General features: G+C 42.0%; 1 protein-coding gene across 6 annotated transcripts in view; it reads right to left on the reverse strand.

Moving 5' to 3' along the window:
• Positions 1–527: 527 nt before the first annotated feature.
• garz (Sec7 domain-containing protein garz) overlaps positions 528–26,251 on the reverse strand; it is a 100,982-nt gene continuing 75,258 nt past the window's right edge. For 5 of the 6 annotated variants that reach the window (XM_075697553.1, XM_075697576.1, XM_075697547.1 and 2 more), the window contains exons 26-34: positions 23,946–24,171; positions 17,999–18,180; positions 16,676–16,856; positions 15,683–15,813; positions 11,987–12,088; positions 4,583–4,696; positions 3,938–4,259; positions 3,086–3,396; positions 528–691 (exon numbers count right to left, since the gene is read on the reverse strand). In XM_075697553.1, the coding sequence (XP_075553668.1) occupies positions 665–691; positions 3,086–3,396; positions 3,938–4,259; positions 4,583–4,696; positions 11,987–12,088; positions 15,683–15,813; positions 16,676–16,856; positions 17,999–18,180; positions 23,946–24,171 (1,596 nt within the window). In that variant the 3' untranslated portion in view covers positions 528–664. Of the gene's footprint in view, positions 692–3,085; positions 3,397–3,937; positions 4,260–4,582; positions 4,697–8,337; positions 8,506–11,986; positions 12,089–15,682; positions 15,814–16,675; positions 16,857–17,998; positions 18,181–23,945; positions 24,172–26,251 lie in introns of those variants that run through there. The other variant, XM_075697584.1, reaches the window with a different exon arrangement.

Raw genomic sequence — 26,251 nt, forward strand, 5'->3', positions numbered from 1 at the left:
AAGCAAACATGCTCAATCATTGTTATTACAAGTAGAACAAAACTTCATTTAAGACCACCTCTACAGCTGGGAAGGCGACATTGAAGTCACTTCAAGACAGTCTCAATATATTGCACTACAGCAAACCTCTAGTCATAACTACACCATGTACTAATGAGCTAAGCATTAAGCTCATGCTTTATTTATAGAACACCTGAGTTAATGCCTGCTGTAGTATTCCAGTGGCCATAGCATTGCGTTGCTGAGCTCGAGGTCGCGGGTTCGATCCCAGCAGCAGTGGCCGCATTTCGATGGGCCGAGATAGAAAGGCGCTCATGTACTTAGAATTAGGTAGTCTCTACCTCACGTAGCCAAATTAATCCATAATACCCCACTACGGTACAAGTCATAATCTTATCGCGGCTCTGGCAACAAAACCCCGTAATTAAAAATTTTCTAACCTCCATCTAAATGCCACATAAAACCATGAAGTTTCATGACAACTGGTGCTGTGAAACCTTTCACTAAAAAAAATGCCAACACATAAGTCCAGAAGATGCCACATTCAGCCTAGTAGATTTTATTAGTATAACTATATACAACCTTTTGATTCTCCTTGAGAAACTCATTTGGAAGCAGAGCAGCAATGCAAATGTAAAAACTTCACTCAGCTGGAGAATGATCCTCACCGATCCGCTGACTTGACAGGGTTCTGGAAAAAAAAATGCAGGTGATGCTGATATACATGACAAAAGAAATTCAACAGCACACTAAATAAATATTGAAATGCAGATGGTATCCCCTTTCACATGACCTACCAATCACAGTCATATGATTGGTCACATGTTTACAGGAACACTGCTCAAGAGTTGCCCGTTTACTTGACTGCCACTGTGCACTGCTCAGTAGCTATTTACGCCTTGCGACAAATTCTCCCGAATAAAAAAGAAAAAAAAAAGAAACTTCTCACTTGGTTCCTCTGCAAGTGGTATGTACCAAGTGTCATTTTGAGTTATTATTGACACGGTAAAATTTGAAAATTCCCAATGTATCAGTTGCATAAATCAGGAGCAAGCCCCCTGAAGACGCAAACCTCGATAATGCAACATACAGCAGGGATTGCAATGGCCCTAGCCCTTTGTCCGGAGACTTTGGCTTGAACCAAGGCATACAGCATGGGCAAATGTGCGCTAAAATCTACTGCTGGACAAGCTGGTTTGACATGGTGATATTTTCCAGTGCAAGGATGACACAATCAAATAGACAAGACAGACTGCTGACTATCAAATGGCACTATATCCTTCAGGTATGCTGGAGGTTATGGCATGTCCATTGAGGCACCACAGGGTAGCATAGTAAATCTTGGAGGCAATGAAAACTGGCTCATACTCTTCTGCAAACTCCCCTTGATGGTGCTTATAATCCCAAATCATTAATAGAACTATTCAGACACACTATGAGTGATAAATGTCAGAGGCCATACTCTTCCGTACGCACCAACTTGATGGTGCTCGTAAATCAGAAGCATAGCACATTTTCTTCATTTAACAGCACTTTTCAGGTTTTATTTCCATAATGAAACAAAGAATAGTGCTTTGGTGATGCTACATTTAATATGACCTGCTAAAACCATTTTGTGAACTACAACAGTAAGGTAACGAGGGAACCTACAATCTCGCACAATAGATTGCTTGCTCTCTCCTGCAGTTTTCATAGCCCCCACTGTTTTTTTCTGTCCTACGCAATGTTAGTGATGATACTACAGCAGGCACGATGACTCATAGATGCCAGCCAATGGACAATCATTTGTGATCATGATTTACTCGCAAGCACAAGCTTGCACATGCATGCACATCCTTCCAGGTATTCTAGGAAACAAGGAAACGGTGGTCGTCAACAAGCCCTGCACTTCCTGTCAACGCTCCTTTGTCACTCTCAGGCACCTTTGTCAGACACCAACCTCACATGAAAGAAAAAAAATAATGAAAGACGCAATAGACAGGGCACTGCTATCAGCACCACCCTAGCTAGGAGAAACTGATAAGTTGAGAGGGAATAGGGAAAGAAAACATTTCACTCTATCTCTATTATTATTAAGTCCTTTTGAAAAATGTTTTCGGGAATATATAAGCCATATTTACTCTATTCTAACATGCATTTTTTTCCAGAAAAATATTTATAAAAATTATGTGCACGTTGGGTCCAAGTACAAAACTAAAACTACAATAGTGACAAGCTATCATGTTTGGCATCAAAAGCTTTTGTAATCTAAGCCACATGTTGAGTGCAGCTGTGGGAGCAGTGGAAGTTTGCTGCAGGCTGCTGTGGCCCACAAGGTTTTTATTAAATGCGGTACTATATCTAAAGTGCCATAGACAGCAACAAATAAGATGCTCTGGAGCTGTTGATAGTGATAACGTAGCTTCCTACAGTGACGATGAGGGATGCCCACTCCACTGTAGCTTGGATGCACTAAATTTTCTTTTTCCAAGTGAAAACAAATCACCACTAATCTCTCTCTTACTATAAAAGATTGAACAGTGAGAAAAAAAAGGGCATTGCATTTTTACTTTTTTGAAGTATGAAGATCTGGTTGTGTTACAATTGAGGATGCGTTAGGATTGAGTAAATATGCTATTTCGTGAAAGGCATCACACCGTTCCAGTGTGTTGCTCAGGTTCCATAAGAAAGCATTTCACTTTCGAGAGAGGGTGCGGTGCTTTGGGAGCCTTCAAAAGGTGCATACTGATTGAACTGGTTTATTAGTTTATTTACATTTCGGCAGATGGAATTTCTGGAAGTTATTTCCCCACATTAGAAAAGAAAGAGACAACGAATCTATGGTACGCTCTTTGTGCACTGTTGTTGCAAGTATGATCCAACTTGCATATCTTTACACTCATGCATATTTTGCCGACCCTCTTTGTCGCGTGAAATTCTTGTCACCAAATTTAGTCCAGTCAGCCATATGACTCAAGCCTTTCCCTTGGCTATTAATGCCTTCATTCTGTTGAAAACAAGAGCACGCAAAATGCATAAAAGTCTCAATGATATTTTTGTGAAAAGCTTCAATAGATTGCATTTTTAGTAAACAAGATATGCTTACCTGGCTAGGTGCAAAGACTGAGTGATGCTGCTCAGAAAAGACAATTGGGTCAATGACCAGTGGCACAGGTGTTGCCGTCTGAGGTACGGCTGTGGGGAGCACAGGTGGCGGTGACAGTGATGGCGGATGCAGAATCACTGAGTGGGGTGGGGGCACCGGAGCCCCAGGAGCTCCTACAGGACCAACTGGTATGTCGGGAAATGCCATGCTGCTGGCTAAGCCCGCTTTGCTTGACCCCAAAGTCATGCTGCTGCCCTCGCTTCCTACGCTGGCACTGGAGGGTCTTCGTTCTGCAATGCCTGGCTCTTCCACTGCAATAAGAGAGGCCACTAATAAAAGGAGGTGCTCAACTCTTCTTCATGGCACAGCAAGGCCAGCAAAACACAAACACAAGGCATGCTTTGGTATGTGCCGCATAACAACAGTTCTTTGGATCTACTTCAACGCAGCAGGTGGTAGCAGCATGCAGAACTTCAAGAATAGGAGAGAGACTTTGATGCAAAAAAAAAATTAAGTTAAGCACAATGCCTGAAGAATTTGTCTGACTTGATACTTTACACGATCAGACAGGGGAAGTGACAAAATCAGGAAAGGATCGAGAAAGAAACTATAGAAACCAATGAACTACATTCAGCCACTGTTATGAAATTGATGCCACTGAAAACTGAAGCAAAATCCGAAATTGTTATTTGCCTCTTACCAATGCCAGGCTATTAAGAACAAGGCATGTTAGGTAAAGTTGGGCCACACTGAAGTGTCTGACAACTATTGCAAGCTGGTCTTTACTATACAGCTTAAATGACAAAGAAATAGTATTTTCCAACTTTCTGTAAAGGAAAACGACCAACACACCCATAACAGAGACAAGCTCATAAGAGTCCTCCTCCCGAGTTGTTCGGATGGCCTGGTCAGCAGAACAGTTGCTTTCAAGCACAGCATCCTCTGATGGAATGACTGGCAGTGAAGCAGGAGGAGTCGATGGGCGAAGTAGTGGCTTGAACACTTCCTCTTTCAGACGAGGCAGAAAGCTGTCAATGCGGTCCCATGTGACTGTCCAGAGCTGAGTGTAACCCGTGGAGGAGTTCTCAAGTTCCTCTCCAGCAGCAGCTTGGAAAACTCCTGCTGTGTCCATGACCAGCAGCATGTTCTTTAGAGACTCGGGAATAGCTTCACTCTGTCAAACGAAAAAGAAAAAATGTCACAGAGGCAAAATAACAATATGTGAATTAACTCGTACAACTGCAACAATAGCTATAATAGCAGATGTCACATAAGCATTTCAACAAGATCAATAATCGCTTTCCTGACAACCATGCATTGTTGGTATTTCTTTTGTGTAGGAGCCTATCACTAAATAGCTTCCTTGTTTTGAAGTGAGCTGTACTTTGTGAAATATAGAAACGGCAAGTTGCACAGTACATTTACTACTGCGTCAGACAAATATTCGTTTCGCCATAAGCCTTTGCTTTTCACAAAACCACTGACACCGATACTTACCAGAAGGTCGCTATCCTCAGCATGCATGTACTTGTCCATAAAATCCAAGATTGTCAACCACAAGGCAGTAAAGGTGGGCAAGGACAGCAATGGGTTCAAATGTTGCAAAAATACCTGCCAACAGAGATTTAAAATAATAGTAAGTAATGTAAACTGAAGAACCACAATTACATTATCTCTGTGAAAAAGTGCTTCCTACTAAAACCAAATTTTTAACAAGGTAAATAAAGAGCACAATTATCTATAGAAACCAAAACCCAGGAACTGAGAAAAGCAATTCTCACCAGGCATGCAAAATAAAAAATAACTGCTTTCTATGTGGTTCAAGCAGTGCATTTATACAAGTCTTACTTTTTTTTTTATGCACAAAGGACAGTGAGTTCTTTTGCAAGTGACATGTATGTAGTTGCTGAGGTTACAAATTACTCCCGCATGCGTGGATCCTCTACGACAATTACCGCAGCCAATGTTTACTGCTAATGATTTAGGAAATTAGGACGCTCTTGTAAAATTAAGACAATTGGTGCAGAAGACAGTGGGCTGCCAAACAATAAATTATTTCTTAGGTTACAACCATGTTACACAATATTAGCTTTACCCATTCAACAAAACACTCATTTTTATGGGTCATTAACAAGAATGTGTGACAGAACCGTAACAAGAGTGCCTATGTAACAAATCAAAACATAGGCTTGCTAATTTTGACCTAAAGAACAGAAAGCTCATTTTAGAAGATCCATACTCAAGTAAGCTTAGTTTCAAAGTCTTAATGAACAGAAAAATAAATTTCTTACAAAGTTACAAAAAAACTGTTCTATTGAACTTTTATTCCACTAACGCTTCTTCTTTAGGTACAATTAGACCTTTAGACCCAATTGAAAAGCAAAAAATTCCACTTTAGTGCACTAGGAAGCATCACTGTTGCAATTCAGTGCATCTTAAGAAGCACTACTGCAAACATCTTTATTTTAACCCTCTCTGTGTTTTTAAGTGTGATTTCAGTGTATTAAATAAATATACAGCTTATCAATCATGATTCGGTACAACTTGCCACCCAGCTGCCCTCGCAGATCTATCACACCTCCAGTGGAGCTGTTCCAGACTGCGGTCACCAAGGCACCGTTACTTGTGAAAAGTGGGGCTAGACCCCCAAGCCACCCATCTGGCTGACATCTGTGGATCTGTGGTCCACACCACAGATTCTTCCTGGACTTCATTGAAAAAAACAAGCTATACAGTAGACTACCATTAATTCGACTCTGGTTGACTGGATTTTTCTATTAATTCATTTCGATCGAAGGTGCATTTCGATCGCCAGTGCCCATGCATTTCTATGAGCACAAACTTTTGTTATTTCGATCCTAAAATTGGCCTTCACCAGATAATTCAAACTTGATCAGACAGCAAGCACGTGCCTGACCCCTATGGTAACTCCAATAGCAACCCCTTTAGTGGCAGTGTCTGTCTTGGCAGAGCTTAGGGGGAGTGAATGCATTGAACACACGTCAGAGAAATCTCCCACCAAAAACGCCTATTTTCAGCCTGCTCTAGGAATATTTTCAAGCAGAAACCGTAGCTCACAATAACTGATTACAGTATATACCCAATTATAATGTGTGCCTTTTTCTTTGCTTTCGATAAAATTTGGCAGAAAATTGCATGCGCGGTCAGTGGCATGACTAGGGTCAGCGGCACCAGGGGTGGCAGTCCACTGCAACACCTTCCCTCCACCCTTTCGTTTTAAGCAACAAAGCAAAATTTTAACCTTGTGACTTGGTTAAGAATAAAGTTTGTTCTGTAGCTAACAACTAATTATTTTAATTTCTTTTGGAAATGTACAAAGTAACGAGTGCACCACACAACTCCCAATTTCAGCATGACATCACATCAAAAGTGCAAATTTACGTGTTTATACTGTATTAGCAATTTTTCTTATTTCAAAAAAGAACGTTTCTAAAAAATTAAACAGAGCAAATAGTTTTCGTCAGCTGAATGTCCAGATTGACATTATAAAAGTAAACATGCACATAAAACACAAGAAGTGGAAACTTAGAGAGAGAGAGAGAGAGAGAGAGAGAGAGAGAGAGAGAGAGATACTTTGTATTAGAAAAGATATTTTTACTGGCACGTATACAACTGCTGACATGCTACTCTCTTAAGGAGGGGAAAGGGAATTAAAAGATTCCAAGGGTTAGTGGAATAAAGAAGAATAAATATAAATATGAAATGCGCGAATAAATCCAGATAATAATATTTACAGGTGAGATAGTGGGTGAATTCAGGCCTTTATAAATCATACAGCAAATCTTTAAAGCTTTCCAAGAAGACCATTTTCTGATAGGCATTAGAACAATAAATCCAAGACCCGCGGCTGTTTTGGAGGTCAGGGCATTGAGCCCAAGATGCTAGGTAATGTTAGCAAATTATGACAAACCCCGTCCATTTGGCAATCAAAAAAATGTCTCTCGTCACGGTATGCGGGGCATTCAATTAAAATGCGCTGCATTGTCTCGAAACTGCCACAATTATCACAGTAGGGACCAGTGGTACACCCTATGCGATACAGATAATTGTTTGTGGATGCTACATTCAGTCGAACCGAATAGTACAATGTCTCTAAGTGGCAAGGAAGTGGTCGTGGAATTCTTGATCTTACTCCAGGGTCAATCAATAGCACAAAGTTACCTTGGTTAAGAGACAGATTCCAGAGGCAACCCTTTTCTGCATAGACATTTTTTTGCCATGTTCGGAGCATGAGCTTTTGTAAAAACTATTATTCTAAAATTTCAGTATTCTAGTCCATTTCGGGCAGCTTCATCTGCTTTTTCATTTCCCGAAACACCGGCATGGCCAGGTATCCAATGGAAAGTGATGCAATGGCCATGAATGTACACCTTGTGATGAAGGTAGGCAATGCCACAGGCTACCGGTTGGTTGTTACATCGCTTGCGCCTGTTCCACATACTTTGTAGAGCTACTTTCGAATCCGTGAATATCATCCAGCTCCTTGGCAGCTGCTGTCGAAGTACATGCACGAGGGCCTCTTAATGCCATATAGCTCAGCTGACGTAGATGATGTCGCTCGCTCATGACACAAAAAGAATCGCTGTTCTGTACAGAGCACAAAAAGTTCATTTATTGAGCGACATTGAGTTGTAGAGCTATAAGTGAATATGTGTGTTGTGGCTGCGTATTCTTTGTGCATACAGGGTCCTTCATATTTCACTAAGCATGTTCTAAAAAAGATTTTCCGCTTACGGCTTCATTGTTCTTGCTAAAATTTTGCAGGATCGCATTTTGGAGTCCATGTCGTTCGGTGTTATACTTGCCACATTTAATTGACTGGCTTTTAAGAAAGAAGTGCAAATTTGCCTCTGCTTATGGGGATGCGAGTTGCTACCTCAATGCCACAAGCATAAACTTGTGTTGAAACCTGCCAGCCGCTGCAGAAAGCAGCATTTCAGGGAGGGCTGCTGCAAGTTCCAGAGTGGGTAACACACGGCAACCCTCCCAGACCGGCTGCTTTCTGCAGCTGCTGGAAGGTATTAACACAAGTTTATGCTTACGCCGTTGCAGCAGCAGCTCGCATCCCCTTAATCGGAGGTAAATTTGCACTTTTTTCTTAAAGAACCAGGCAATTAACTCTGGCAAGTGTCACATTGAACGACATGGACTCCAAATTGCAATCGTTCTGCAAAATTTGATTAAGAACAGTGCAGCACTAAGCACAAAATTTTGTTTCGAACACGCTAAGCGAAATATGCAAGACCCTATATATTCCAGAGCAGTCTGATGAGTCGCTGCTTGAGAAATTTTCTTTCTTCCTTTCTTTTTCTTTTTGTGCTGAGTCTAGGGGTATATAGCACAATTTCCAGTGGTGACAGTGTCCAAGGTGGTATGTTATGTGGCATAATTGGCGACACCTGAAAGCATGAATCTAGATAAATATTGTCATGTAGTAGTGACGGTGAAGAAAGCAGCAAAACTGGGAATGACAAAACTAATGTTTTATTGGATGAACTTGTACCCTCAAAACCAGGCTACACTCAAAAAATGGCGACAGCGGCGAACACAGTCGGCGATCGGCGAAAATCTGATCAACAGGTCAAGCGCGTTGGCATACATCAGTCATTGAAGGTTCCAGAGTAATCGTTGACGCCCGCGCGTCTTCCAGAAAGTTCTACATCATTCCCATCGCACATACATGAAATCAGATTACGCAAGGTTTGGTGACAACAGACAGCAAAAAGAACCATTGATAACATTCGATAAACTTCTGATACATGCAGGCGCGTCCTGTGCTGTGCGATAACACTTGCTGGACGGTGAAAAGCGGTCACTCGGAAAAGACAAACAAGCACACGTGTCAATGCCCACCTCTCAAAAAGCATTGTCCCGATGCTGCAAACCAAACAGGAGAGCTAAAAACAAAAAGGACACTTATTCAACAAAACTAACAAAACAACAAAGAAGCAAAGCCCAAAGTAACACAGTCCAAAAAAAAAGTCCAAAGTTCCCCCAGATATGTAAAGTCCCAAAGTTCATTAGCGCTGGCAGAACGGCTTAAGCCACGCAACACGGACTATTTCAGGTCGTGAGCAGCGGCACTGTGATAGCGAAATGCCGTCTGGCACGACCTCATAGTCGAGTGCGCCAATGCGCCAGATGATCTTGTAAGGTCCGAAATAGCGGCGTAATAGTTTCTCACTGAGTCCTCGTCAGAGTATTGGGGTCCAAACCTAAACACGGTCGCCGGGTTGGTTGGTTTTGAGGGCACAAGTTCGCTCATTAAAACGCTAGTTTTGTCATTCCCAGTTTTGCTGCTTTCTTCACCGTCCCTACTACGTGACATGTGGTGAAGGTGCTAGTGCGTTCATGTACCAAATGCACCCGCAAAGCCACGATCTAAGCACAAAGCCCGAGGACAAGACCAACACTGCCCAAGACCAGCGAGCTAGCCACAGACTGCAAGCACTGCCCCCAGAGCACGGACTTCTGCCTGATGCGACCATGAAGACCGTGGCCAGCTTAACAACCTTGTGGTTGTTAAGCCTCAGCATCCACCATCGTGCTTCAACAAACCAGAGAGCCCCCTACCTTCCGTGGAGCTACGTTGAAGGATGCGGAAACCTGCCTCGAAACCTTTGAGAGGATCTCGACCTTCAACAACTGGACCTCTGAGGATAAGCTACGACATGTGTACTTCTCCTTGGAAGATGTCGCGAGGACTTGGTTCGAGAACCAGGAGTCCACCCTTACAACGTAGGAGCTGTTCTGCAGCAACTTCCTGAGGACGTTCACAAGCGTTGTCTGAAAAGAAAGGTCAGAAGTTCTGCTGGAAACCCAAGGGCAACTACCCAATAAGACCATTGCCATCTTCACGGAAGAGATGACTCGTCTTTTCCGGCACGCCAACCGGGAAATGTCCGAAGAGAAAAAAGTGCCCTTCTTGATGCGAGGCGTAAAGCAAGAACTTTTCGCTGAACTGATCCGCAACCCACTGAAGACCGTAGCTGAGTTCTTGACAGAGGCAACGACAATTGAGAAAATTCTGGAAATGCATACTAGGCAACATAACCACCAAGTGCTCACACCGCAGTGCACCACCCAAGCATTAGGCTCCTGTGACCTCCAAGAGACCACCAGGGCCATTGTGCGCGAAGAACTGCGCAAGATGTTTCCTTCGTCACAACCGCAGGTGTCCTCAGTCACTGACATCGTCAAGGACGAACTTCGACGGTAATTGGGCGTTTCCGAAGTGCAGCCCGAATTGCTGCTTCTCGTGCTAGAAGCGATGACCTATGCCGCCGTCACTTGCCATCAAGGTCCCCCCCTCTGTGCCTGCACCAAGGCCCTGTAACGCAGCAATTCCATCATCCACCGCCGCCACTGCCAGCACACCCACCCGTCGCCCAGTGCAGCTACATGAGGAAGACAGACATTTGGCAAGCGCCCGACCACCACCCGCTCTGCTATCACTGCGGAGAGGCCGGCCATGTGTGCCGACGATGCCCATACCGCGACTTGGGACTGAGAGGGTTCACCATCAACGTGCAATTGCACGGAAGAATTACCGTTCATGACCGGACCTACCCTGTCACTTTTGATATCCTCCAACAATGTTCACGAGACGTCATTCTCGGCATGGACTTCCTGAACCAACACGGCACAATCATTGATCTGAAGTGGCAGTCAATAACGCTGTCAGAATATCAAGCGATACCGCCGGAAAGCTTTCGTAGTCACCATGCCTTGAACATGCTAGAAGATCAAGTGAGCATCCCAGCTCGCTCCAGCATTGATATTTCCGTCTGCACCGAAACACCCGCAGATGTAGAAGGCATCATCGAGGGTGATCAAAATCTGCTCTACCCGATCGCGAAATTTGCGTCCCAAGAGGGATCCCTCGACTGCACGGAGGAAAAGTGAAAGTGATGCTGACAAACTTCAGCCACGAGTTCAACCACATTAACAAGGGCACGACGATCGCACAGATAGAGGAAATTGTAGAAACCAGCAGTGCGTTTGTCCTCTCGGATTCTGCCGCATCTACCTCGCCGACCATAGTTGCCGAACCAGACTTTGACATAAATCCAAGTCTCGCTGTGAGTAAGCAGCAACAGCTCAGGAATCTCTGACGATACAAAGACTGCTTTTCGACATCGAGGATTCGACAAACACCAGTTGCAAAGCATCGCATCATAACTGAAGAGTGTGCTCAACCACTCTGCCAGAGCCCTTAGCGAGTTTCAACGCGAGGACGTGAAGCTAAAAGACAAACAAGTACACGTGTCAGTATGCTTACGAGGGCCTGCCTCCCCCCCCCCTTTTTTAGTGATGCCATTGTGCGCAGTGCAAATGGACACAATGCCAAAACCACATTTGCGAAGCTCGTATTGTGCAAACAAGTGTGTTGCAGCAAAGCTGACGACAAAAACTGTTCTGTGAAGCTGACTTTAGGAAACCGGTCGCCACTATTCATAACATATTTTTCTTGCTAAAAAGTTGGGTGTGCATTAGATTTCAACTTTCTTTAGGGGCATTAATTTCATTTCTGCCTTAGTTTTCTACTTTGGGAATATATAAAATTGGTGCCCACTTGACTTGGGGGCGTGTTAGAATTGGGAAAATTCTGGCAAATGAATCAGTGGTGTATTTTGGTGTTTTTTCTGCGTCTCGTTTAATTCAACCCGCTGGGTAGTTCAATCAATTTCATCGGTGCCATCAGGGTCAAATTACTGGAAGTCAACTGTATGTATATATAATATGCTTCACCTGTTTTATGCTGCAGGGCAAAGTTTCTAATTAATAAAGAAAGACTAGCTATGATTAATTATAGCTTAGGAATTGTGTCATTATGAAGGCTGTAGCTTGTGCACAAAATGCATGCACTCTAGGACTTACTTTGCATAGAAGAGTAGCACCTCTCATCCTAGTTTCTTCCATTCCAACAGGGTCATGAGGACTTACATTCTCCATCAGTTTGGACAAGAGGGGAAAGAGAACCTAGAAAGAAGTAACACACATTTAAGAAACTCATAAGCAGTAGATGTACAGAAGATTGTAGATACTAGTAATATGCATACATATTTTGCCCCATTTTACACGTATCCAGATTAAAGCATAAAATCATGTACACATCCATTTTCTGCCTGTGTGTGGGCAGGTACAAAGATGGAGCATTTTGATTCAACAAGAATAAGGATTTGTTGTTCGCTGCACCTGAAAATGGTGATACCCCCCCCCCCCCCCAAATAACACTATATATGAACTCTAGCAGGCAGCACAGAATTGTAGTAAAATGTAACTGTCAAACAGTCAACCAAAAATAGTTATTACAAGAGAATTTTCATACTGCAAAAAACACAATACGCTTTAACCTGCCAGCTTACAGAACCACAATTCCTTTGCCTCCAATGCCTCTGGAAAATAAGTTGATTACTTAAACATTGTTGAGAGGTAGCAATAGCGTGTTTTTTACTGCAACAACAGCTCAAAACTTGGTTTGCTGTATTCATACGTCCATCGTTTTTGCTACACCATTGTCATCGTGCCAGCGCTGTCATCGTGTGCTGTCATCACTCTCTCGGCCTCAGTTTCACCCTCACCATATAGCAAAGAAAAAAGAAAACCTACCCATTGACACTACTGGAGATCAAACTCTGAACCCTGCAGCAATGAGCAACTGCGAGCCAGATGCATTAACCACCAAGCTGTCACATAACTTCCCCATTTAGTAATATGTGCAGGGCCTTATGTGGTCTGCAGGCTATGAAAAGTGATGGCATCTGCACATTTATTTCAAATGCCACAGCAGGAAATAATTGTAACGGACAAAGCCGATGCTGTATACATCACAACGAAGTCATTGTTCTGAAGATGACAGCGTTCTCTACAAGCGCATGCTGCAGTCAAAGTAAATGAGTTTAGAGCTGGAGAAAACAGTGAAGTCTGCATCACTTTTTCCCCCTAACTTTTGTTACACTGGTAGATATGGTTGTCTGCTACAATGTCTAGTACCATTGTTAGTTATATGTAAAAAAAATTAAACGACAACACTGCGTGCTCAAGACGACTTCACTATTTTGAAACATAACACAATAACATAAAGGTTCAAAATCAACAAAATGGTCAATGTTTTTGCAGTCTATGGAGTTAGTGGTAAAGTGTGTAAAACAGAAGAAAATACTAAAAGAATGCATTCAAATATAAAGGATATCCAGATGAAATGCATTTCTTCTGTGAGCAATTACAGAATGTGTCAAGGAGCTAATAAATAAAAAGGGATTGCCAGACTCGAGTGACTCTTTGATTCCCTGTTATCAATTACTCTCTATAGCTGTCATGAGCACCCTACTCCTCTATATGTTTAAAAACTACCACATGAGCTTAAAAAGAACCCTTGGCACTCCAGGAGAAGTGCCATGTAAAGAACTCCTGGAAACTTCTGAACAATATTAAGAAGCTCCCTCACAATATGAAGAAACAGCTTGCATGCAGCAGTAAATGCATGCTGTCTGCAGTACCATCCATTTGCAAGCAGGAAATGCAAGACACACCCAGTTAGCGAGACCTCCGCAATGTGGCCTTTACCTTTACTTTCTTGCCATTACTTTTACCTTCACCTTTAGGTGACCTTTACTCCTAGCTCTACTTTCTTTCTTTCTTGCACATTTTCCTCACGAACCCACAAATCTCACAGACAGCATGTACAGCACAAAGCAAACATTGATGGAATGAAGAAAAAAAGTGTCATATAGTACGTGCAGCAACGTTGCAAGCACTACATCTCAACCAATGCTGTGATATGGCGCCTGAAATGAGTTTGACAGAACAAGCAAGATCAGCCTATTTCCTAGCTCGTAAGTGCTGTAGTAGTGAAGGGACAAACTCTGTATGGCACCCACCCAAACTGACCAGGAGAGAAAATGCTACATGGAAACCCAGGGGTTAACTGGAACTTTACTTGACTAGTAATTCCAAAAGACTGCCATCAAAATTGCAGGTACTCCACATTGCAGCTCCCAATGCTCGGCTCAATCAGGATGCCCGATTAGACCTGACCTTTTTTTAAACAGCAGCAAACATATTTAGCAGGTCCTTAATGTTGAAGACGGACACACATATTTTCTGCATTGTCATTTTTGCATCACAATCACATAAGTAACGCAGAACTTTGCTACAAAAAGATACGAACAGAGTAGGTAAGGAAAATTTTTTGCACAATGTGTAAAGTAAGTTATGCTTCAATTTTATGGAACAACTGACTAGTGTTCCATAAAACACAACTATTGCTACTGTGCAGTCACGCTTACACAAATATATAAGCAATGGACATGACATGATCACGCTTTTAACCCTATAATTGTTCTACTATTTTGACCAAAAGTGACCATATTTTTTTTTTTATATGGCTTATTTTAAATCTTCACTCCACTGAAAACCCTTCTAAAGCTTTTTCAACCAATTTGTTTCATGTTTTAAGCGTGAAAACCTCATTTTATCTCTTCACTATGAAACATATACGTACTTGTCATTGCCACAAATGGCACAGCTAGAAACAAGGAAAAATGCTTTATTTTACCTTGTTTCAAGCAAAATCCTTCACCAAAGAAAGTTTTTCGTGCATTCTAGCACTTGTAAGGCAGGTCAGAGTCAAGCAGTGGCTTTCTTTTGCACGCACGACTCATGTGCGAGCTGTCAGCGGCAGATGCCATTGTTCAACTCTGACAAAAGGCGCAAAAAGCATGTGATTCCAGAAAGGTATTCTTTGAGTGCTGACAAAGGCTGTTGTCTATGTAATAGAAAACAAAGACTGTAATAAACACGCCCCTCCAGTGTTAACAAAATGGCTGCCACAACACGAAGACTGAATCAACATGGCCTTTGAGGCACTGATAAAGTGCTGATGTCCATGTACTAAAACAAAAAAGAGCAAAATAGCCGTGGATTTCAAACACTATCACTGCAGCTGTCTATGTAGTAGAATAAAAATGAAGTGGATATGCTGAGTTTGTCCAGATCACCTTGAAAACAAGACTATTGCCGTTGACGAATTGTGCTCGTCCAAAGCAAAATTAACCAGGATGAAAGCAAAATTAGCCAGTTTGTTGGAGCTCATCCAACACACTTAAGGGGTTAAAGCCACAGCACATCTGGTTGCACACTAATGCTTTTGTTCATGCTTCTCTGAATGCTCGTTCAAAATTGCATAGACAAAGTCAAAATCACCATAACTGGTAACCTCCACTTTCCCTTTTTTAATTCAAAAGAACAATTCTTAAGTTGCACTTTGATATGCCACAATATCTATTATGACTGACATTTCTCAAAATGAAGAACTATTACTAATTAAGATTGAAGGTCAGCCCTTCTCCTTGCTAAGTGAAGAATGAAGTGAGATGACTTTTTTCTTTCTACTATAGCACACTAGGAAAAGATGTCAATTTAACTTGCGGAAACACATTTCTATGATGTCAGCAACAGACTTTTACGATATAATGCAACATGTCCTGAACAGCTATTTTCAGAACATGTTATGCATGCAAATCATATCACATGGACTTTATGATGTCAATTCCACTGTGAGTAAAGACAGACCTTGTTGAAACAAGCTTCCCACTCTGCGGCTGACAATGCCTGAAGGTCGTGAACCAGCAGAGCACGCTGCAGGTAGGTCAGTGCTGATGTGCGGATGTTTCTTCGGGTATCGCAGCACAGGCGTGCAATGCCTGAACAGAAGAGCAGATTGTCTGTAGTTATGATGATGATCAAACAGCGCAAGCTTGAGTGCACCTGCTGCAGGAAATTTCACAGATTAAACAGACCTATGAAAAACCTACAAGCACATACCAGGGCGAATCAGAAAGTCTTTGCCCCTATTTCTTATTTGCCAAAATAAGGTACATACAGGCAATTACAAATATGCATACTATTCTACGTACCTTGCACTATTTTTCCACATAGTCCCCACACCGTTTCAGACATTAGCTATATTGCAGCACTAAATTTTAGATGCTCCTGTGTCATGTTGTCGTCAGTCAGCGACACACGCAGCGTCCCCAAATGCTCATTGTAATGCAAGTCTTCACAGCCATTTGCGAACTCACATCACCACCTTAACTTCTCAAAGCGAGACACCTTTCTCTACGTGTGGGCTGGATTTCCCTGTGGATTTTGATGGGCATTCGTCCCTTGCTCCATAGAAAATAAATCACACTTCGTTGCTCATATGCCATGGCATATGAGCAACCAGAAGATGGCAGTCATACAACTGCCATCTTCAACAACTGACAGCAGCGCTGTGCCGCAGAGCTACGGGCAGATAAGGCCGGGCCGGTCGAAGAAAGGTCCACTGCTGGGAATGGATATGTTGACTTTGCATTTACAGCCGTAATTTGGCTAAAAAAAATAGGGGCAAAGAGTTTCTGATTTGCCCTCGTAAAAACAAATAAACTATTTAGACATGAAATATACTCACACATTTTTTTCTATATTCTGAATGACACAAGCATGTTTTCGTTCATAACTTGGGCACCAAATTTTGGAATTTGTGCACAAAAATACACACAGACGAACGAAATGATGACACACCTTGCAACAGTGGACACCAGCACAAATTCCAAAGAGTTGGGTGCTGACTGCCCCTTGCCAGCCTGCTTAGATCTCCTGAAACTGGCAGACCAGTAGATGATAAAACAAGTTCAGGAACCAGGTCCCCTGGTTGCAATATTGAGGCTGCCCTTGTGTGCAAAGTATGCATCAGGTCCAAAAGCTGCAAGAGACCAACACAACAAAGAGCTGCAGCAATTCAGAGTTTTCTAAATGAGCAACCTGCAGCACAATAACCAAATCTTCACTCTGAAAAGTAACATTGGCATTTTGTACTATCGTGCTTCAGAAATTTCATTTGAAACTATTCAAACAGATACAAAATGCAGTAATGCTCACTCCAACTAGACAAATTCTGAGCACTTTTAAACGAAATTTGTTGCACTTAAACAAAAAAGTCATATTATAGTGACCATAGAGAGCGTAATAGTTATACCCTCAAAGTATGTAGTAAAGGTGAGCAAAGCATCAAAATTTTATGATCATTATAGTAATACGATGTAACTTAACTGATACTCTACAAGCAGGCATACAAATATGACACTAATAGGACTATAGAAATTTGTTTAACTATAGAGAAAACTGTATTTAAGTGAAGGACAGAAGAAACCTGAACGTACCATAGTTTTTTTTAATAATTTATAGCTGTCAGCTGCAGTTAGTGCTCAAGAACATTTTAGGTATCCTGCCATGCTGTCTTCCAGGATGTTTTAATGCCTCTTTGGCACAGGCCTCGTGGGAGAACACTGATGTGGCATAGAGTCCATGCTCCACTTTGCACAGAGTAGTATTCGACTACAATTAACTCACTGCATCTATGCCACCCTTTGCTTTCCTTCTGTATATTTTTCTCCCCTTCCCACCAAATGAACCCTCTGTACTTCCGTGTGGGTTTGTGTCTTGCTTGAAAAGAAGAAAAAAAGAAAAGAGTACAGCAATTGGTGTTGGTAAAAATTGTTGCAACCAAAGAATTTTGTTTATGTGTCTGTTGAGAATATTCACTATGTGTTAGGAGTTGAAGTTCATTCAGAACTGAAGTTACCATAAGTCGTGGCGTTACCAGGCCCGCCAAATTTCAAGACATTCCAAATCCATTAAAAAAATGTTTGACACGTGAAATGCACAGCAGTACCACCTATAGGAGTTGACTCTGCAGTGTAAACAACCTTCAGTTAATACCTCAGGATATGCACATTCAATTACTGTGCGCAAGAAGAACAAAAAGCAGATTCAGGAATGCAGATGCAGAAGCTGTGAGACTGAGTGTTGGTTTCTGAAGGCAAAACATAGTGTTCAAAAACCAACCTGAAGAGACACATGTTGGTACTCGGAAGATGCTCCCTCCAAGCGATCCTCATCATCAGCTTCGTAGCCAAGGCTATGCTGCTGGCTTCTGCGATGCAGTGCCTCCTCTCTGCGCCTTGCCTGAACCTTAGTGATTCGTTTGGTTTCTCGCGGCTTCGCATTTTTCTTAACCCAGTTGTGTCCTACGAGTAAAATCGCACAACAGAAGTTTGAATAAAATACAGCATTGCATCAGTGTTTATTTTTCCGTAATGTACAAAGGAAGTTAAGTTAATCCCTTACTGCATGGTGCATATATGATACACTTAGGACAACTTCTTCAAATTGAATTCAAGCAAGAGAAGACCTTACATGTTTACCCAGACTCTGTTCCAAAATACATAGCAGCTACAACTCCATAAATCACTGTTGAGTTGTTGTTTTCTATAAGATTTGCTGACAGCCCATCACACAATGCACAAAAAAAGCACAAGAAAACTGGATATTTTGCAGTTCCTATAATGTCGACTTTCATTAATTCGACTCAGGTTGATTTTATTTTTCGGTTAGTTCAATCCTGACCAAAGGTCCTGGCCGGAACCCATGCATTTCTATGAGCCCAAGCTTTCATTATTGCAATCTTAAAATTGGCCTTTGCCAGATAACAGGGCTGGGCAGTGTTGAAGATACATCTATCTTAGTTACTATCTTAAGACGCTCTTTGGCTATCTTGTATCTGTATTGTGATACATTCAACAAGACATGTTCAGTATCTGTATTTTTGATACATCATACGAAGTATCATGTATCTTAAGATGCAAGATAAAACTTTGCAAAAAAGGGCATTGGAAACATCCACAAGGAGTCACTGACAGCAGTTAAAATTTATTCTGAGCCGACACATTCATGCTAATTCACTTTTTTCTAATAAACATCTACAACTGAGAAAATCAAAAGCTGTGTGACACTAGTATTAATAATGAATAAAGTTTTACAAATTGCCTTTCTAAGCATACGTGTTAGGTAGAATGTTCCAACCGCAGAATGGAAGTCAAGCCGGTGGTTATAGCATACCAATTTCATAGGAACCTTGTGCTTAGGACCAGTTTCAAGAAATACAGACTGAACACGTGTCGTGAAATGCATTGCTGTTCTGTCTACAGTTTTGCACACAGTATTTTACCTAATGCAGAAACATATTATCGGGAACATCAATGCACATCACTGCGGATTTGAAGTACTTTGATTGCACTTTACCAGTGCCTGATCTAGCCACTGCTAAATAGCCGCACAGACACTCCGCAACAGAATTAAAAGCTGCAAAAGGAAGTGCTAAAGAACTGTCAGTTTTGCCTGAAGGCGAAGCATTGAAAGCAATAGCAAGGTTTAGCATTGCACTGAAGGCGTCTCAGAAGGCTGGCATGATAAGCGTGCCAGCAGCGTTGTTGCAGATGTCACACCTCAATGTTGCACAAGATGGAATTAAAGGAAAATCGTCGGCGTTGGTAAGTGCTCAAAGAAAGGATTACATAAATTTCGCTTGCCCTTCACTACACTGTGGTATGCACACTGCTGCTCAGCATGAATGTTAATACAGTGGAACCCGGATGTATCGAATCTGAAAGGGATCACAAAAAGGTTCGATATATAGGCGATTCAACATATAAAATAAAAATGTTATACAAACGCCTTCAAGAGGATTTTACAATACACAATAATTCGTTATATGTGGGTTCGATATATCGGAGTTCAACTGTATGTGTGCCAGAACGCCAGTACGCTGCTCCATAAAGGATGCAAAATGAAAGACGAGTGGCGACGCTGATGTGGAGTTCCCGCACCAGCTCTGCATGACATAATGGATTTTCACCTAGTCTGCTCGGGCGTAGTTAATTTTTTCATTGCCAAAGACAGACTACATTGTGTTCTAAAGCAGCCAAGGACTGGACTTACCAAGTATCAAGATCTTTTACTGAGTTAAACTGTGCAAATACTAAAAGATACTTTGGAATCCACGACATCACATTAATGTGCTGGCACTGGGGTTCTGGCGTGATATTAACAAAAGATAGAACTTTAACCTTCACTTTCTATTCTAATAACCAACCTATTACAGCTAAATTAGCAAGAAGACAGTTTTTAAAGAATATATTTAATCAGTCTAAACTAATTTAGGATCTTTACATTAATATACTGGCCCTTTAAACCTCAAGGCATTCGACAGAGTAACTACACAATTATTCACTTCTATGCGGGTACTTTGACATTATAGCAGAACATGCTCAATAGTGTCTGCGCTATTTCTAGACACTACAGATGAGTAGCCGTCATGGGAAATCTTTTTCCTAAAGCACCACGTTCAGAGAACCATATGCCCTCATATGGGTTTGAACAGCAGTGCTGCAGAACTTTGAAGTATCAAAAAACATCTCTCTTTTCATTTCATTCTTTGGTGTTCGGTATAGTTCCAGGGCTGGCTTCCTCTTTATCACCCCAATATCCGCTGTGCTGTTTCCCAGTCTTGGATTTTCTGCCGCTGTCAACGCATCCATTTATACTACATTTGCTGGTTTAGTTTCGTGGCACATTTGTGCATTTCCTGCACTGTGAATGAATGTTTTTCCAAAGTTGTCGACATTTTCCTATATTTTTTCAATGCCCCGTAATAAGAATGAGGAAGATGAGTCTGTTGCCAAATGCAGGTAATCGCCAAGATCTCCAGCACCCGTTTCCAAGCATATTTTCTAAAAGCTTCTACCAAAAAGCTGAGCGCTGCTTATGATAGTCGACATGCTATCTTATATTAGGCATTACCTGCTGCTACATGATCTACTGTTTATTCGTCTGACTGGTACAAAGTCAAATTAAGGTGCACATTTTGCAAGACTATGATCAACGGCATGTACTGCTCCAGCTTGAGCTTCAACCTTCAGGTAAAGTTATGCACACTTTGAACGTTGGTGCAAAGCGACAAGGCAGTTGTGATAACTATGATGATGATGTGAGCATCCACTTTGAAAATGGGCAATGACAAATCTCACTAAGCTGCTTCTTTTAACTTTCTATTGTGTCTATGTTTTTAAATACCTTCAGACCCTAAGCTACTATATTTACCGCTGTTTACTGACACCTATAAACAAAATCTACACAACACAGTGTATTGTTTATAAACATTGTTACCTCCATTTAACATGTGCAACCTATTCATTGCGTAATACAGTCGGAACCCGCGATAACAAAATACTACAATGAAATTCTCGCGACAACGAAACATTTTCGTATCCCCGGCGAACGCCAATAGGATTCAATGCATTTCGTACCTCTCGGCAACGAAATAGCGCTGTACTGCAATCCCGCATCAACGAAATTTGCCCGAACGTAACTCCACATATTGCGTAAGGCTAGCGGGCTCCAAAATGTGTTCAAATGCAATTGTTTTGCATTAAAATTTCATAAAATACCACCACATTACACTTGTGTGGGTGCCGCCAATTTTGTTCATAAAAACAACTAAGTGCCGGAAGCGATCAGTGCGCTGGAAACACATCATGGCCGCCATCTTGTTTGTTAATCGCCCGTTTGATGCGGCACTAGGGTGGCTAGAATGGGGAGGTGTGAAAACCGGCTTCTGGAGGCTGGCCCCAAAACGCGTTCCTGCCGCGTGACGGCGTTGCTGGCAGGGGCGCCGTTAGGGCGCCATAGTTTCTTGCGGCGTCTGCATACCTCCGTGCAGGTAAATGATTTGGTCACGCTTAGTTTTTAAAGCGAAAGCTTTACTGGCCACGAACTTGCGATTTCACCGTGACCGTGCTCCGAGGAGGCACATCTAGAAGTAAACTAGAAGTACAGCTAGAAGCACAGCTAGAAGTAAACAATATAATAGCTTATTGCTTCACACATCAAGTCTAATTCAAATTGTTTCAAAGATGCATTCAAGAGTTAATGTGTAAAAAGCTGCATTAGAATAGAACTTTACAACTTTGAGTACTCTTCATCCAATACCAAATGCTTATATAAGTCTCAAAATTTGCTCTGAACTTTCAGAAATAATATTATGTGATGAAACTTAACGAGGACTACAGAGAACTAGGCACTACATCCCACTCCCTCAAACTTCCCACTTCAATGGGACAAGACTACAGAAACAAAGGCAATAGCAGGACAAACGCATTGAATGAACAGATGTTGCTGTTGTGCAGAATAAATAAATAAATAAATATGTTTGTCACATATAGTATACAAAGTGGAAGTTTCATCGAATCAACATTTTTTAATGTCATTTTAATGCTTAGTCAGAGGCATCTGAAAAGGAACTCAAGATCAATGCATTTTCCCTCCCAGCTCTTAATGATGAGCATTGCCTTTGCTGCAATAAGGCATGCACACAAAAGAATAACACTGTGGGAGAGTATGTTTAAATGCACATACATTTATGTCGAGTGCCACTTCCTTGCAGCATACACCCAGTGCAATCATGAAATACTGATAAGCTGAGGGATCGTAACAATCGTAAAAGCAGGACATGAAATCGTGAACCCATTAATTTGACTGCACATGTGCAGCAGTTTATGGAGACCACAGTTAGTGGTCAGACAGTGTAGCATGTAACAGAAGCCAAGTACACACTTTTGCATTTCATTAAGGCATGCTAGTAACACTCAACTAAGATGCAGCGCATCAGGATAACCTAGTGCAGGAGTTGGGGGCAGTGGTATTGTGCAGTGGTGAGGCTTCAGCAGTAATGTTTGTGGGAGCAGTGGGAATAGTGTGTAACGACTGTCCACTCGGCAGCGCAGCTGGTTTGGTGCATTTACAGGAGGCGAACAGCTCACAGAAGTTTTGAAGTGTCGCATCAGATGAGTTATTGGCAGCGTAACATGCTGCCACATTTCAGTCTCATCAGTGCAAAATTATTGGTAAATCTTGATTCAGGAATTTAAAGATTTCTCCTTCATTAAAACAAAATTGTAAATGCATGGGTTTCTGTGGGAATTTTAAAGGAAATTATGATTACAGTGGAATCTCGTTGATACGATTCTGCATAATACGTTTTTCAGCCTAATATGTTTTTCTTTTCATTCCCAGCCAACGTCCCTTAGAAATAATGCATTTTCATGTGTTTAATATGACCACATTTTTGCCCAAAATTGGATAACACGACCGCGAAAGTGGATCTTGATCAATACTTCTAGAAATCCTACATTTATTCTTCGGTATACTGGCTCAAACCGCGTTCCAACAAGCCACGATCTGCACGCTAAGGCCGCGGCAGTGTCAGTTTTGCAGCGAAAAGATCGCTGCCAAGCGCAGTCGCTGCTGTTTCAAGAAATGTGGCTTTTTCAGTGCTCGCGACCAACTGGGCGACCAAGAAGACGAGACTGCACTTGAAATCCCGGAATGGGACTAGTTAAACTTGGACATTTCGTCACGAGACTTTGTGTGTGCAGACGATGACCTGGCAACCTGCGAATTGCGCACCGTGCAAGATATTATTGCGGAGTCCTGCGGTGTGGTGGCAGTTGCGGATTATGGTGGCGATGACAATGACGCATTAGAAGCTGGAGAGAGCCATGGCGACTGGTGTTCAACAGCAAGTGATGCGCTCGAACACTTGTATGCACCTCATAGCTTCATCGCGAATGCAGTTGAGTGAGCAAACTGCACCTTCTTTTTTTACTTTTCTGAAGAATTTACCCATAGACACTGAAAAGAAGAAAGTGCAGTGCAATTTGACCAGCTATTTCAATGTTGCTCAATAAAAGCGAGTTGCTGGCGGAGTACGCATTTTTCCTCCTTTTTTAACCTCTTTGGTTAATACAATTTTTGCATAATACGTTTTATTTTCCGGTTCCCGTGAAAAAGGTACCCACGAGATTCCACTGCACTTCATTATATTTATTAGTTCATTGCAACCCATTCTGTTTTGAGACAAGGTTTGACTGCACATCAAGCAAGAAAAGAGACATACCTCCATGAAGGCTGGCCTCGACAAAGACACGTATGCACTGGATGCAGCCGTGCAGGTTGTTTGGAGTGATGTGGGCCAAATCACGGACCAGAAAGGCCAAGCACTCACAGCACTTGGCCAATGCAAAGGGGTCATGGGGGAGCAGCTCACAGGCCAAGCTGATGGAGAACTGGTTTACGGGGGCAGCGCTGTGACTACGCTCTTCTTCGGCACCCCCACCGCTGACCTGTCATAGGACAGTAACACATCAGAGAGACCAATATGCTGACAAAAAGTCTAAACAAAACAGCCACGGACATGGGAATTAGATGAGAAGCTACTGTTGCTAAGTTGATAAATTTTACAAATCTACATATTTCGGATCAGTTCAAGATAGATTTCATAATGTGAGCAAAAAAATTAAGATGATTTAATATCACAAAGAGTGAGAAGACTAAAAACAATGTTTTTCCTGTGACATTCCATTGTGTTTGCGAAAACACAACCAATGCCACTCACTCACAAAATTTTAAAAAGTTACCTTTGCTGTGAAACACGTGTTATTCTTACTTTATTAAAGGCTTTCTTGATCAGGGGGTGACCCCGTATTGTGTGAAGGTAGGCTTGTGCAGGGCTTGCCCAGTGAGTGACAGCCAGGAAAAGGTGCAACACTTTTTCACTCTTCAGTACACAAGGAATGCCACAGCAGGTTTCTTTGGTTTTCCAACACAGAGCAGAGAAGAACAATCAAATACACACAGCCACCATGCCAGGCTGACCAGGTAGTTCACCAAGCTTGAGATTTTGTGGGAGCAAAAGTCCCCCGTAGTCCTATGTCCAACTCATAGCAGGCCTGTGGAGCATCTGTCATTGCAAGTGCTCATTAGTTCAGAGCTCAGGGATAAAGGGCTGCCCAACTAGTGATCATGGGGAAGCAAGTCAGACATATCCCGGTAGCATGTGCTCAGATATGCAACTCATTCCCGGGAAGGAGAAGTCCAGTTTGCATGGAAAAGCAGCGCTGATGTGCTCCTGCTAAAGCAGCGGTTCTTAGAGAGCAAGCCTGGCAAATGGCCATCAACATGTGCAAGCTGGAGTTGAGGAGAGGGAAAGAAAGTATATTCAAACAACTGCAACTGTATATAACGAACACATAGAAAAGGTGAAAAGTATGCTTTGACGAAGCATGAATTTATCACATGGAGGTAATTTACCAAGCTTACATTAAAGGGCCATGCAAAACTTCTTGAACATGGTAAATAAGCCTCGCTTGAGCAGAGTGATGATGCCTTAGATAGTGATGTTACTGTCAGAAAATAAAGTTTTGCCAGATTAAGAAGAGGAAAACACAAGTTCAACCATAAGAAATGGGTCTCTGCATTCCGTAAGATACTGTGGCAATAATGTGGGGTGCAGAGACCATGGTTCCCTTTCATTGGAAGCACAGGCATTAACATTATGTTTGGCGATGCAAGTCCAATTGAAATTTTTTATCACTTTGCCTCATGCAACCAATAACCAATGAGGGAAATAAGTTTGCCTAGCAAGAAACTGCCAAGAGAAGCCTACCTGAAATGTTGAAAAGGCAAAGCCAAGAGAGCGACTGCATTCGAAAAACCAAGGAAAAGGTAAAATTACTTTTGGGTGTTTTATTTAAAGAAATTGTCCAGGAGCCAACACCAGTGTTATATTTTTCCCGAAACCCTCTTTTGGGCATGCCTATTTTCTGCAAGACATTCACAGGGAAAAGGAATGGATTTGGCAGATTAGTCAGTGATGACACATAGCATCAACCACCACTGTCTAAAGATGTACCACAATAAAAATGTTCAGATATCTTGTAGACATTGCCATGTTCAATAGTTATATTCTCCACAAGAAACTAGGATCCAAGTCTGACCAGCCCAAATTTTACCCTGAGCTTGCAAATGTCCTACTAGAAAGCTACAGCAGCTCAAAACCACTGCTAAGAGAAAACAGTCACCCAGTCTCTCAGTCACCTACAACATGGCTTTCTGGTAGGCACTTTGCAAACATCAACAAGCCATCCACCACAAAGCATGAGCATAGAAGATGTGTCATGTATGCAGCACATAAAATCAGGAAAGCCATTATTTACTTCTGTAAGCACTTAAACATAGGCCTGTGTACAGCTACATGCTTCAGGAAATGCGACATGAGAATCACTGTCGAAACACTAACGTCATGTGCCCTCAACTGGTCCAAGCAAACATCTTAAGGCACCAAATGAGGTCAGTTTTAGAGTTGGAATCCAGCATTTCTCAAAGGTTCTGCATGCCCAATATGTTGTCTATCACTTTGCGACA

The sequence above is a fragment of the Dermacentor variabilis genome, chromosome 1 (assembly GCF_050947875.1).
Source record: "Dermacentor variabilis isolate Ectoservices chromosome 1, ASM5094787v1, whole genome shotgun sequence".
Taxonomy (NCBI): Eukaryota; Metazoa; Arthropoda; class Arachnida; order Ixodida; family Ixodidae; genus Dermacentor; species Dermacentor variabilis.